This window comes from Podarcis pityusensis (genome assembly GCF_964106645.2).
Source record: "Podarcis pityusensis genome assembly, chromosome: 2".
Taxonomy (NCBI): domain Eukaryota; kingdom Metazoa; phylum Chordata; class Lepidosauria; order Squamata; family Lacertidae; genus Podarcis; species Podarcis pityusensis.
The window spans coordinates 75,651,532-75,663,070 of NC_138029.1; the positions used below are offsets into that span (position 1 = coordinate 75,651,532).

The following is an 11,539-nucleotide window of genomic DNA, read 5'->3' on the forward strand; positions in this document are numbered from 1 at the left end:
ATGAATGAACTGCAGCTAAAATACTATGTTCATTTTTCACACTGTCTAGTCCAGGGGTCAGCAAACTTTTTCAGCAGGGGGCCGATCTTCTGTCCCTCAGACCTTGTGGGGGGCGGGACTATATTTTTTGGGGAAAATGAACGAATTCCTACGCCCCACAAATAACCCAGAGATGCATTTCAATAAAAGCCACACATTGTACTCATGTAAAAACACCAGGTAGGCCCCACAAATAACCCAGAAATGCGTTTTAAATAAAAGGACACAGTCTACTCATGTAAAAACATGCTGATTCCTGGACAGTCCGCGGGCCAGATTTAGAAGATGATTGGGCCGGATCTGGCCCCCAGGTCTTAGTTTGCCTACCCATGGTCTAGTCCTTCTCCTGCCCACCCCCCTAATATTCTTAAGAGGGTCTCTTCTCCAGTCTTCAGAGTACCTGAAAGTGGGGAGGCAGGAAAAGGTCCTCCTTTCCTTCCACTCTGCAGTCTTAATCTGAAATCTTAAGCACAGTACTGTGCCCAGAGCTCAGAAACTGCTTGCGCTAATGAAATACCCTGTCGCAAAATGCACCTAGAACAATGGGAGCTTTGAACACTGGTTAGAGTCACCTGGTTCCTACAGAACCAGAATATGGAAGCAGAGTTACTGCCTAAGTGAAAGGGATGAAACGGCTGTCTCCCTTACCAAGGAGCTAAAACCATCATTCTAGCATGGGCGCTTTTACTTCCCTTATATGTACATCTTGTTGAACTCTCTCTTCCTAGAGAAAAGAGCTGATCAAATTAGTGGCCGTAACACCCCCTTATTGTGCTTTCAGAGGATTTACCTTGAGTTACCATTTGTGCAGCAAAACAAAATATAAGACTTCTCATTAAGATTATTTAGGTTGCAACCTGCATCTATGCAGCTGGGAATAAGTCTTGGTTAACTCAATGGAACTTGCTTTTGAGTAGATGTATAGAGGATCGGTCTGCCAAAGTACAATCTGTGAGAAAGGCTTTGCCAACATTTCATTATGAAAAGATTAAACTTGCACAAGGCAAACTGTGCTTTTCACATGCGTCTCAACATGCTACGAAGCCTGCTTCTACAAAATCAACCGAGTCATCCCGAGGCACCTTAAAGATTAACAAAAATATACATTTGCTAAAGTGCCCCTAGGCTTAATTTTTGGTTTTGTTTTGACAGATTAATGGAAATCACGTTCAATAATTCATCACCATTTTTACTTCAGTTAACCAGGAGGAAGATTAAAAACAAAGCACCTGACATACTGTAAACAGAAAATATCCCTCAGCAAGGAACTGAGAGCAAAGCAAGATAATATGGGAGCAGCCCCAAATTTACGCTTTTGTGTCAGTAATATCTAAGGGGTAAGAAAAAAGTGAGTTTCAATTGCTCAGGCAGTACATAGGTGTCAATTTTTCATATACTGTATGGGTGAGGAGAGCTCAACCCTGCCACCCACCCCTATCTCACCATACTCTTGTTTCAAGCATGGAGAAGCTTTCTGTATTCTGAGTGAGGCTGGGATAAAAGTGCCTGCAGAGATGGAACACACAGAGTCACACAACAAGGACAGGGAAGAGAAGAACCTATCAGATGGAACTGTCACTATTTTTAATTCAGTTTGGGGTGAAGCACTTTATTTTACTTGCCAACAAAGAATTTTCTCATTTACTTCCTTAAATGTGACTATTAGGGTCTTTGGAAAGCATTTTGATTAAGAAAATTATCCCCTCATTGACACAGTATCGTCTGTTCATTTAATTATACATGGGAACTTTTTCTTTCCTTGCCAATCATCCCTACACAAGCCTTGGTGTGACTAACAAAGACTGAATCACTTCTGTCCAAAGAAGAATACTTTACCCAAAATATCTCCAAGCAGGATGGAGCTATCAGAATATGCATGCTAGCAACTAACAATCCCACCTGACAGCAGTCAATCAGCCTAAGTAAGCAGCCATGATGTAAACAGGACCAAATGGTCACAGCTCACAGAGAAGTGTGCAGTAAAGTGTTGTAATTTATCCGCATGTATTAACAGAAGTGGTCCTGTTCAGCCAGTCAATGGGAGGAATGCAATGCAGTACTAAGTTGGGCATGTGTGTGCAGAATGAGGTCTGCTCACGCAATGGGACTTTCCCCTCTCTCCTCCCCTGCACGCCCCCTAAACCTTTTCTGGGGGTTCCCCCAACTCTCCAGAGCAGGGAGAGGGGCGAAATTCCAGTAAGGGAGCAGAGCTAACTCCTTGCATGCAACAACTTAGTTGAATCCCACCCAATCTCTCCAAGCAGGACAATCCAGAATCCCAGGTTTTATCTTATCTTTTATTTTTTTACTTTGGCAAACCCAGGGTTCCTCCAAGCATGCCAGTACCTTCTTGTTTCTTAGTGTCCCGCATTTTGGTGCCATTTCCAGTGGCACTCAACACACTGAGTTCTTTATTAGAGGGAGCAACAATGCATACGCTCAAGACAAAAATACACTATCATTTTTTATTATTATATTAATTTCTCTACCACCCTTCATCCAAGGATCACAGGGCAGTTTGCAATATAAAAACACAAAAACACATACCATAATAACAAACAATCAAAAAGCAATCTCCTTCACCCAGTTTAAAAGGCTGCAGAATGTTTAATTAGCCAAAGGCCTGGGAGAAGAGAAATGTTTTTGCCTGGCACCTCAAAAAATGCAATGAAAGCACCACAAGTGGGGAGCAACTGCAAAAAAGGCTCATTCTCGTCTTGCCACCTTCCAAACGTATCGTGGAAGGGCACACACGAAGACACTAATGCAACCATTCACATGTGCAGAGGGCACATACTTGGAAATGCATCTTTATTTCAAAAACGACATATGAAGTAGCCTTGAAAATTGCAGAGATGTACAAAGACTTGGAAGTCAATCTAGTTCAGTGCTCTGCACAAAGGCAAAATCTCTCACGTTCAAAGTCGCAACTGATCAGCCAGTGTCATCCTATGAAAGCACACCCTAAGAAACCACCAAGAACAATTGCACCATTGGTAGCCGCAAGATTCAGTCCCCGTTATGACTCCACTTGAGCTCGCCATCCCTCCCACAGCACTACTCCTTTTGTATTCAATCACCTGGATTGCAGCTTGCTTTCTCTCAGAGGGACATACTGGGCAGGGAACATTGTGCATTAAACATGTCCAACCTGTCAAGTGTGGGATATACAGCAGGAGGAATGTTAGCAGAAACAAAGGAAGCTGCCTTACAGGAAGTCAGACCAGGGCTACATCTAGCTCAGCATTACATTTGCCAGAAACAGGGAACGCTCAGGCCCAGGGGCCAAATGCCAGCCTTTCTGATCTAGCCCTTGAGACTCTCTACAGGGAACACACACTCCCAAGCCACACCCCTCATTTTATAGAGAAATAGCCAAGAATTCCAAGATATCCATTACCTTTGATCTTTGAGGAAGGGCTGTAGCTCAGTGACTGGCACTCACAGCACTCTAGCAAAATGTGCCGCTTGGTCCACAACGGGTTGGTGACCCATGGCTTAAACCAGGGGTAGGGACCCTAAGGCCCGTGGGCTGGATGCGGCCCAATCGCCTTCTCAATCCGGCCCACGTACAGTCTGGGAATCAGCGTGTTTTTACATGAGTAAAATGTGTCCTTTTATTTAAAATGCATATCTGGGTTATTTGTGGGGCTTGCCTGGTGTTTTTACATGACTAGAATGTGTGCTTTTATTTATAATGCATCTCTGGGTTATTTGTGGGGCATAGGAATTTGTCCATTCCCCCCCCCAAAAAAAATATAGTCCGGCCCACCACATGGTCTGAGGGACGGTGGACTGGCCCACGGCTGAAAAAGGTTGCTGACCTGTCACTTAAACTAAATGGCACTTGCTCTTTAGGCTTTCCAACAGAAGACCTTCACCATTCTACAGGGACTTAACTGGGAAACAGCATAAGCTTTGCCACTGAGTGAGAACCCTTTCTAATTATAATCTGTGCAGCCTCCCAAAACAGGCCTTCTGTGTGACTGTGCTGGAGGCAGGCACACTGGCATAAGGATATGACTTCATAACTGGATGTGAGCCTCCAAACACAGACAAAAAACGAACTATGATTTTGGAGACACTTGTCTGATCTAGAGTTGTGAAGGCCGGGGGGGGGGGAATCAGAAACATGGAGGAACCGCCTCTCCCATTTCCAGTCTGATCCTAGACAGGTCAGCCTTCATACATGCAGCGTAGCACGCCTGGGGTTATTTTCTTTTGCAAAGCGTCTCCCTCCCTGCCTGGCGGCTGTGTGTGGAGAATCTTCTACCGCCCGATCCCAGTTCTTGATTACTAGCAAGGCAATTACTGGCAAGGCCCAGATTAAAGTGTGCACGGTGGCGGGGGGGAGGGGCACTGCCAGAACCTGATTCTTCTACCGACACTGCAACTGGTGGGGCAGCCCCCCTTCCTCGCTTATTTTTATTTTTCTAATTTATATGCCATAGCCTCTCAGCGGTGTACAATGAGGGTGCAGCAAGGATGCATGACGAAAACCTGCTAAAATTAACAGCGCGAGCTCGTCCTCGTCTCCCGCCGCTCCCCGTTTCCCGGGTTAAGAAGGCGGGACTCGCGAGACTTGGCTATACCTGAAGGCATCCTGAACCTCCCCATCGCAAGGTGAGCGGGGCTCTACACTCAACAGGGATTGGCTGGCTGCCCACAGAGGAGAACGTTCCCGCTCGACCGTTCTATCACGCGATTGGAACTGAGCGCCTGGAAAGAGGCCGCGCACGAACGAGCCCGCCTCTTCGCATCCAACGCTGCTGGAACGCCGACTCCCACAATGCACCGCTGCCGCTCCCCCCCCCCTCAAGCCGCCTCTCAGAGAGACTCGCTTGTATCCCATGAGCCACTGCTCTCCCCCTTTGCCGCCGGCGCACCTGCGCCTTTAAGGGTCGCCGCCTTCCGCCTTGCTTCCCTCCGCTGCCCCACAATTCCGCGCGGCGGGCTCCCCTCCTCTCCTCCCTCCCTCCCTCCTCGCAGGGCCCCCTGAAGCCGCAAAATGGCGGACACAATGAGTAGCCTCCGCCGCTGCTGCAACTGCCGCCGCCGCCGCCTCCTCCTGCCGCCCGCAGCTTGACTCGAGCCCGCCTGAGGGCGCCGTCGACCAGCTTCTCCGCCCCTCCCCGCGGCTTCCTCCTCTCCCTCCGCCGCCAGGCAGGCGCTTCCCGCTTTCCCCGCGCCCTCTTCGGCGCGCAGGCCCCGCCGGCTCCCTCCCTCCTCCTCCTCTCCCGCCGGCGGCGGCATGAAGCTGACGGACAACGTGCTGCGGAGCTTCCGCGTGGCCAAAGTGTTCCGCGAGAACTCGGACAAGATCAACTGCTTCGACTTCAGCCCCAACGGCGAGACCGTCATCTCCAGCAGCGACGACGACTCCATCGTGCTCTACGACTGCCAGGAGGGCAAGTGAGTGTACTGGGAGGGGGCGGGCAGGCCCGGGCAGGCGGGGGGGGCAGAGAGAGAGGCTCTCTCTGAAGCCGGGAGGAGGCCCTTCAGACCTCTCGCACGTGAAGGGGAGTCAGTGGAGCGGGGGGGGGGCGGCTTGAAGAGAGAAATTTAGAACATTAAAAATAAACCGGTTCTCGGCATCTGAGGATGCTTGTGGAGGAGGGTGGCTTGGGGACCGGTGTGGGTGTGTTGTTGGCAGGACCGGCTGAAGGACAAGAAGCGCCTCGGGGTTGGGGGGATGCCCCGACTTCCAAGGAGGGAGGAACCGAGGGCATAGCCCCCCCCCCCATTTGTATCCCGCCGCCTCATCACACTGTGAAATCTGTGAGTAGGGCCTGTCTTATCTTCTAATATTCTTGGGAAAGTGCAAGTGCTCTATAAGGATTGGTGGTGTTTCCTGCCTTAGAGAAAAGCAAGTTGTACATCTTAAAGGAATCAGCTAAAGGGCCCCCCCTTTGGTTTGTCAGCCTAGATTGCTTAGAGCGTGGTGCTGATAACGCCAAGGTTGATCCTGCATTGCAGGGGGTTGGACTAAATGATCCCTGGGTCCCTTCCAACACTACAGTTCTATGATTGGGTTCCCCTCCCTGCCTATGTTGACACTTGTGCCCCCTAACCTTTGTATTTATCTATGCAAATAAGCAGTGTGCTTGGTCCTAGGGGTTTAGGAGAAAATCTCTTATGTTGATGGTGACTTCAACAAGATAGCATTATTGTGGGATCTTTAGCACATGGATGTGTTAGGGATGTAGGTATACTGGGGCTGAGTGGAGAAAGGCGTGATGTATAAAAACAGTACCTCAGTTGGAATATGGTTGTTTCAGCAGAGGAACATGAACTGAGTCTAATTGTCCCGTCAGTAGCACCAGATATAATGCTGTAGAATAGATAGACTGCCAAGTAGCTGCCCTTTCATTTTTATCATTGTGAGAAAATGAAGATGAAATTATACCGGCAATCGGGTCAGACACGACTCCATTTGTGTTGCCCTACTAAATGATTTGGTGATTATAAGTATTCTTGCAAATGCAATTTGCTGCTTCTGTTAGTAGGTTTCAATTAAATAAAATGCATTTATAAAGGTTTATGTTCAGTTTTCTTTCCTTCTCACTCATTGTCTTGTTAAAGTCGATACAGAAAGCACCTTTCTTTGACCCACTTCCTTGTTTTTATATGTGAGACCAAAACATTGAGACAATGTGAATGATTACCAAATCCTAGTGAATGTGATATTTTCAGCATCACACCTATAACAGAATTTTCTTCAGCTCGCCTACTAAAAGTCTGGTACACTAATAAAGTCGTTCCTACCCCACTTCCAAATCTGTGCTTCTGTGGGGTAGAGGTGTACCTAGGGGTTGGCGACATTTGCCCTTGCTAGGTGCACAAAATTCACCCATCAGGCAGAATCCTCCTGTTATACTTGGAGTGCCAGGTCCTGCCTTGCCAGCTGATGGGATCTCAGGAAAGGTTGTTGCTGCTACAGGTGCAGGAGGGGACGGAAAGGGTCCTCAGAGCAGCTACCAGGCAGAAAACAGTGCAGCTGCCCCATTCAGCCCCAAGGAGACATGTTCCTCCTGCCCAGGCAACCTCACCTGCTGCTCAGATTTGATGGGGGCGGGGGATACAGCTCAAGAGCACAAGGGACCCTAGGTATGCCTCTGCTAGAGGGTAGATTATAAGGGAGGTTTTTTTCTGCCAGAGGTTGGGGACTCTGCCAGAGGTTGTCTTCTGTTGACAGCCAACCACCAGTGGTATCGTGGAGGCGGGGCAAAGAGGTTTTCCCCTTTCCTGCTGTATCTAGCTTGCTTCACTTTGTTGGGGGATGGGTTGGGTGTTAGACGCATTCATTTTGCATATTTAATCCATGTGGTCCCAGCACACAACTTGTGTGTGCTCCTCATGTGCACACACCAGATGTTGGGAACTGAAGTTGTGCATAGTCTCCACACAGGGAAAGGGATGACATGGGTATGGAAGACCCTAGGCCACATCACATTTGGGTTGTGTGTGAGTGAGAGTTAGGGGGAAGGGTGCCGGGTGCCAGTTGTCATTTTTTATTTTCACCTTGCAGCTGTGTTATCACGTCTTTGGTACTGCTGATACCATTACAAATGTAAAATGTTGATTTATGTTGCATTTTTAGGCATTTTGGACTGTGACCTTCCAGATTTTCTATGTATATCTTTGATCAGTAATGTGCAGCTAAGTTAGGATTGTTTTCACATTAGCTGCTAGATACCTTGAAGAATCAAGAAGGGAAACAAAATTTCTAATACTTTTAAAGACACATAATAATAAATTATTAAAATTCAGTGAGATACGGTTTTTCAAAATAATTGTATTAATAGTATTTCTTACTATACATAGATATATAATCTGTCATCAGTTGTACTCCATGATTTATACTCTTGTCTTTTGTAGACAGAGTTCCCATATTTGCAGCTCTCCCGTGTGGTGTAGTGGTTCAGAGCGGTAGTCTCATAATCTGGGGAACCGGGTTCGCGTCTCAGCTCCTCCACATGCAGCTGCTGGGTGACCTTGGGTCAGTCACACTTCTTTGAAGTCTCTCAGCCCCACTCCCCTCACAGAGTGTTTGTTGTGGGGGAGGAAGGGAAAGGAGAATGTTAGCCGCTTTGAGACTCCTTAAAGGGAGTGAAAGGCGGGATATCAAATCCAAACTCCTCTTCTTCTTCCCCTCTTGAAGAGTCTGCTCTTTTCCATGTATTTTAAAGTACTTAACTCCATTAGCTGACCCTATCCGGGCAAAGTTTAGAATATTGGCAGTTCCAATTCATTCTACTGCTGAATAGGAATCATGGTTTCTGTTTTCATTCTGAGAGCATCAAATAATCTTTCGCAGTCAACCTTCAGGATAGTGAAATCTTTTCCAAGAATGAAGCTATCTTTTCTATTTAAAAAAACGTTTCTTCTATTGAAACCCATATTATTTTTGCATCTGTCTGATTTAGGTTTAAAGCAATTTTTCAAATTTCAAAGGAAAAAAGCATTTACTTGTTAAATTGGTTGCCCCTAGCAAGAGTGTCCAGAGCTTATGAAATGAGACATCAATGAAAAGCACAATCACATGTAATCAGACTATGTGTTGTTGTGTAGCTGCAAGCTTTATTTTCTCCTTGTTTAAGGCAGTTCTTAGACCAAATAAATGCCTTTTTAATAATTGACTATCATGAAAGCAGTCCTATGATCTTGCATGCTGGCATTGGTGACACATACAGTTTGTTCCCTCCCTTTCCCCAAGGGGAGTGTGTATCAAGCCAAAAAGAGTTCCTTACCTTCCCACTTCTTTGTGGGCTCAATTTTATGGAACTCCTTTCCAGCTGAGGTCAGACAGCCCCCTTCCCTGTTGAACTACTGAAGACATTTTAATTGAAGTATTTTTATAGTTCCGACCAATTTTATAGTTCCATCAAAAAATTCATTTTTGTGTATTATATTTCTTGTACAGTGCTTAGAGGTGGTTATAGTTAAGCAGTATATAAATTGTTTAAATAAATAATAAACAAAAAGGGGATTTTGCCACCTGTTGTTGAATCACAGTTTACATGCTCTTTTTATATTTGTTCTTCTACTCTGTTGATTCTCACTCTGACCACAGATAGACGAATTGTAATTAAGTGTCCCACATTCGCCTAATGCTTCTGTCAGTTTGAAGAGGACATAACATACCAGAGCGCAATGAATTTTTGAGTGCTAGATGTTATAGAAGTGGCACAGTATAGTGGTACCTTGGGTTAAGTACTTAATTCGTTCCGGAGGTCCGTTCTTAACCTGAAACTGTTCTTAACCTGAAGCACCACTTTAGCTAATGGGGCCTCCTGCTGCCGCCGCACCGCCGGAGCACGATTTCTGTTCTCATCCTGAAGCAAAGTTCTTAACCCGAGGTACTATTTCTGGGTTAGCAGAGTCTGTAACCTGAAGCGTATGTAACACCCTTTCACTTAGCAAAAACATAATTTTCATTCCCCTACCTATGTTACAGTATCAACAAGTTTGAAAATAAAATGTATTTCTGTTTATTGCTTAAATACTATAATCTACCACTATAGGCCATGGTTTAGTGTTACAGGAGCAAACCACAAACCTGGGCTTATGCATTCCCAACATTCCTTTTGCTGTGAGAAGGATGAGCTTGAAAGCTTCTGCTTTCAATTTTAAACTAACTACAATTATGTCCAAAGTTAGGACTCTGATTAAACTCTCTAGCCATGGTTTATGATTCTTACATGAATCAGTTGAATCAAACCACAGATCCTGGAGTGCGGACAAGGAGGAATCGTAATTAAAATTAAAAATACAGTCATACTTTGGTTGTCGAACGCCTTGCAACTTGAATGTTTTGGCTCCCAAACTGCGCAAACCCCGAAGTGAGTTCTTTGGAACCCAAATGTCTTCTGTGGCTTCCAATTGAGTGCAGGAAGTTCCTGCGGCCAATCCAAAGCTGCGTCTTGGTTTTCTAACATTTTCGGACGTCGAATGGACTTCTGGAACGGATTCCGTTCGAAAACAAAGGTACGACTGTAGGTGCTTCTGACCACCCCTTCCTGGTGTACCCCATGACTCATTCCTATAATACTAAACTATAGTTTACTGGTACATTCAAAGTGACTTAGCCTATGAGATGCAGTATCTAGACTGGGTTTTGATGCGGAAGGCCCAAGTTCAAAATTGACTCATCCATAAAGTTCATAAGCTCCTGGCCAATATATAGTTTTTATGATGAGACAGATAACAAATCTCTTCTTGCAGCAAGCTACAATGATTGCTTTTAAATTTCCTGGGTAAAGATTCAGAAATACTGGCATGACTCAGTAGCCAAACATGTTTATGACTTCCTCTGAACCGTCCCCTCCCCCACGTTTTCTCCATGTGTTATAGGAGAGGTCTTCTATATCGTGCTGATCTCTGGGCCAGGCAAAATAAGTGCTGACTTGTGCTACTTCTGCCTGGCTATGTGTAAAGTAAATAGCAAAGTCCTTTTGCGTATGTTACAAGATTTGACAGATGTGAGGGAATTTCTTACTGTAGTGGAAGATTAGATCTAGGGCTCGGATTTGGGTTGTGTCTGCACATCATGCTAACCCATGGTTTGACATGATACCAAGGAGCTGAAATAAGGCTTATGCACTGCCACCGCCTCTCCCCTACCTCTGTGTAGCCAGAAGGAAGCTTTTGACTGCATCTGGTTTCACTTTTCTCTGAATCTTTGCTTGTTGTGTCATCTGGGCCAGGATTTATTATAAACTCTGAGTGGTTTAACAAACCAGCTTCAGACACCATGGTTTGAAGTGAGCTTGTTTTGAATCTGATTCATTGGAACTGTTTCTAGCCCCACAATCTCTTTATTTAATGTCATACACTAGCATGTAAAAAAAATCATTTGTTAGTCACAGTTCATTTTGTGGTAATCAAAGGTGACAGAAACAGCAGTCTTAAAATGGCAGTTGTCTTCTTTGAGTGAAGGTGTTCAATTGCTTTTTTAAAGGTTTTGATATGGCTAAGCAGAGTTCTTGTATGTTGGAACAAGTATAATCGTTCTTGTATTTTTTCCTGGCAGACCTAAGAGAACACTATACAGTAAAAAGTATGGAGTGGATCTCATCAGATACACGCATGCTGCCAACACTGTGGTGTACAGTTCCAATAAAATAGATGGTAAGTGATCTATTCATTGTCTCTGATATCTACTTGCTTTTTGGCAGGGATAGATAATAAATACTTGAGCAAAAGATTGGGCTTGACTACATTGAGTGGTTTATTCATTCAAGCTTTTAGAAGGTAAATGAATATTTTCCTGCTCTTAATGTTTAATCTCTAAATTATTATTTTAAAGAGATACCTTAGTCAATTCTTGACTGAACTTTTAATCAGGGTGAAATGAAAGCCTGAACCATTGATTTGATGCAAGCTAAACATGTATGCAGGTGTCTCTTAACTTTGCTACTGGCTTATGCAATTTTAACCATGTCTACTTAGAGGTAAGTCCTATTGAGTTCAGTGTGACTTTTGTCCAGGTATGTGAGGT

General features: G+C 45.1%; 1 protein-coding gene across 1 annotated transcript; it reads left to right on the forward strand.

Moving 5' to 3' along the window:
- The first annotated feature begins 5,227 nt into the window (after nucleotides 1–5,227).
- On the forward strand, nucleotides 5,228–11,216 carry LOC308471411 (WD repeat-containing protein 82-like). Its single transcript, XM_080995402.1, has 2 exons — nucleotides 5,228–5,451; nucleotides 11,072–11,216. The coding sequence occupies exons 1-2, from the start codon at nucleotides 5,291–5,293 to the stop codon at nucleotides 11,175–11,177; spliced, it is 267 nt and encodes an 88-aa protein (XP_080851528.1). The 5' UTR covers nucleotides 5,228–5,290; the 3' UTR covers nucleotides 11,178–11,216.
- The last annotated feature ends 323 nt before the right edge of the window (nucleotides 11,217–11,539 follow it).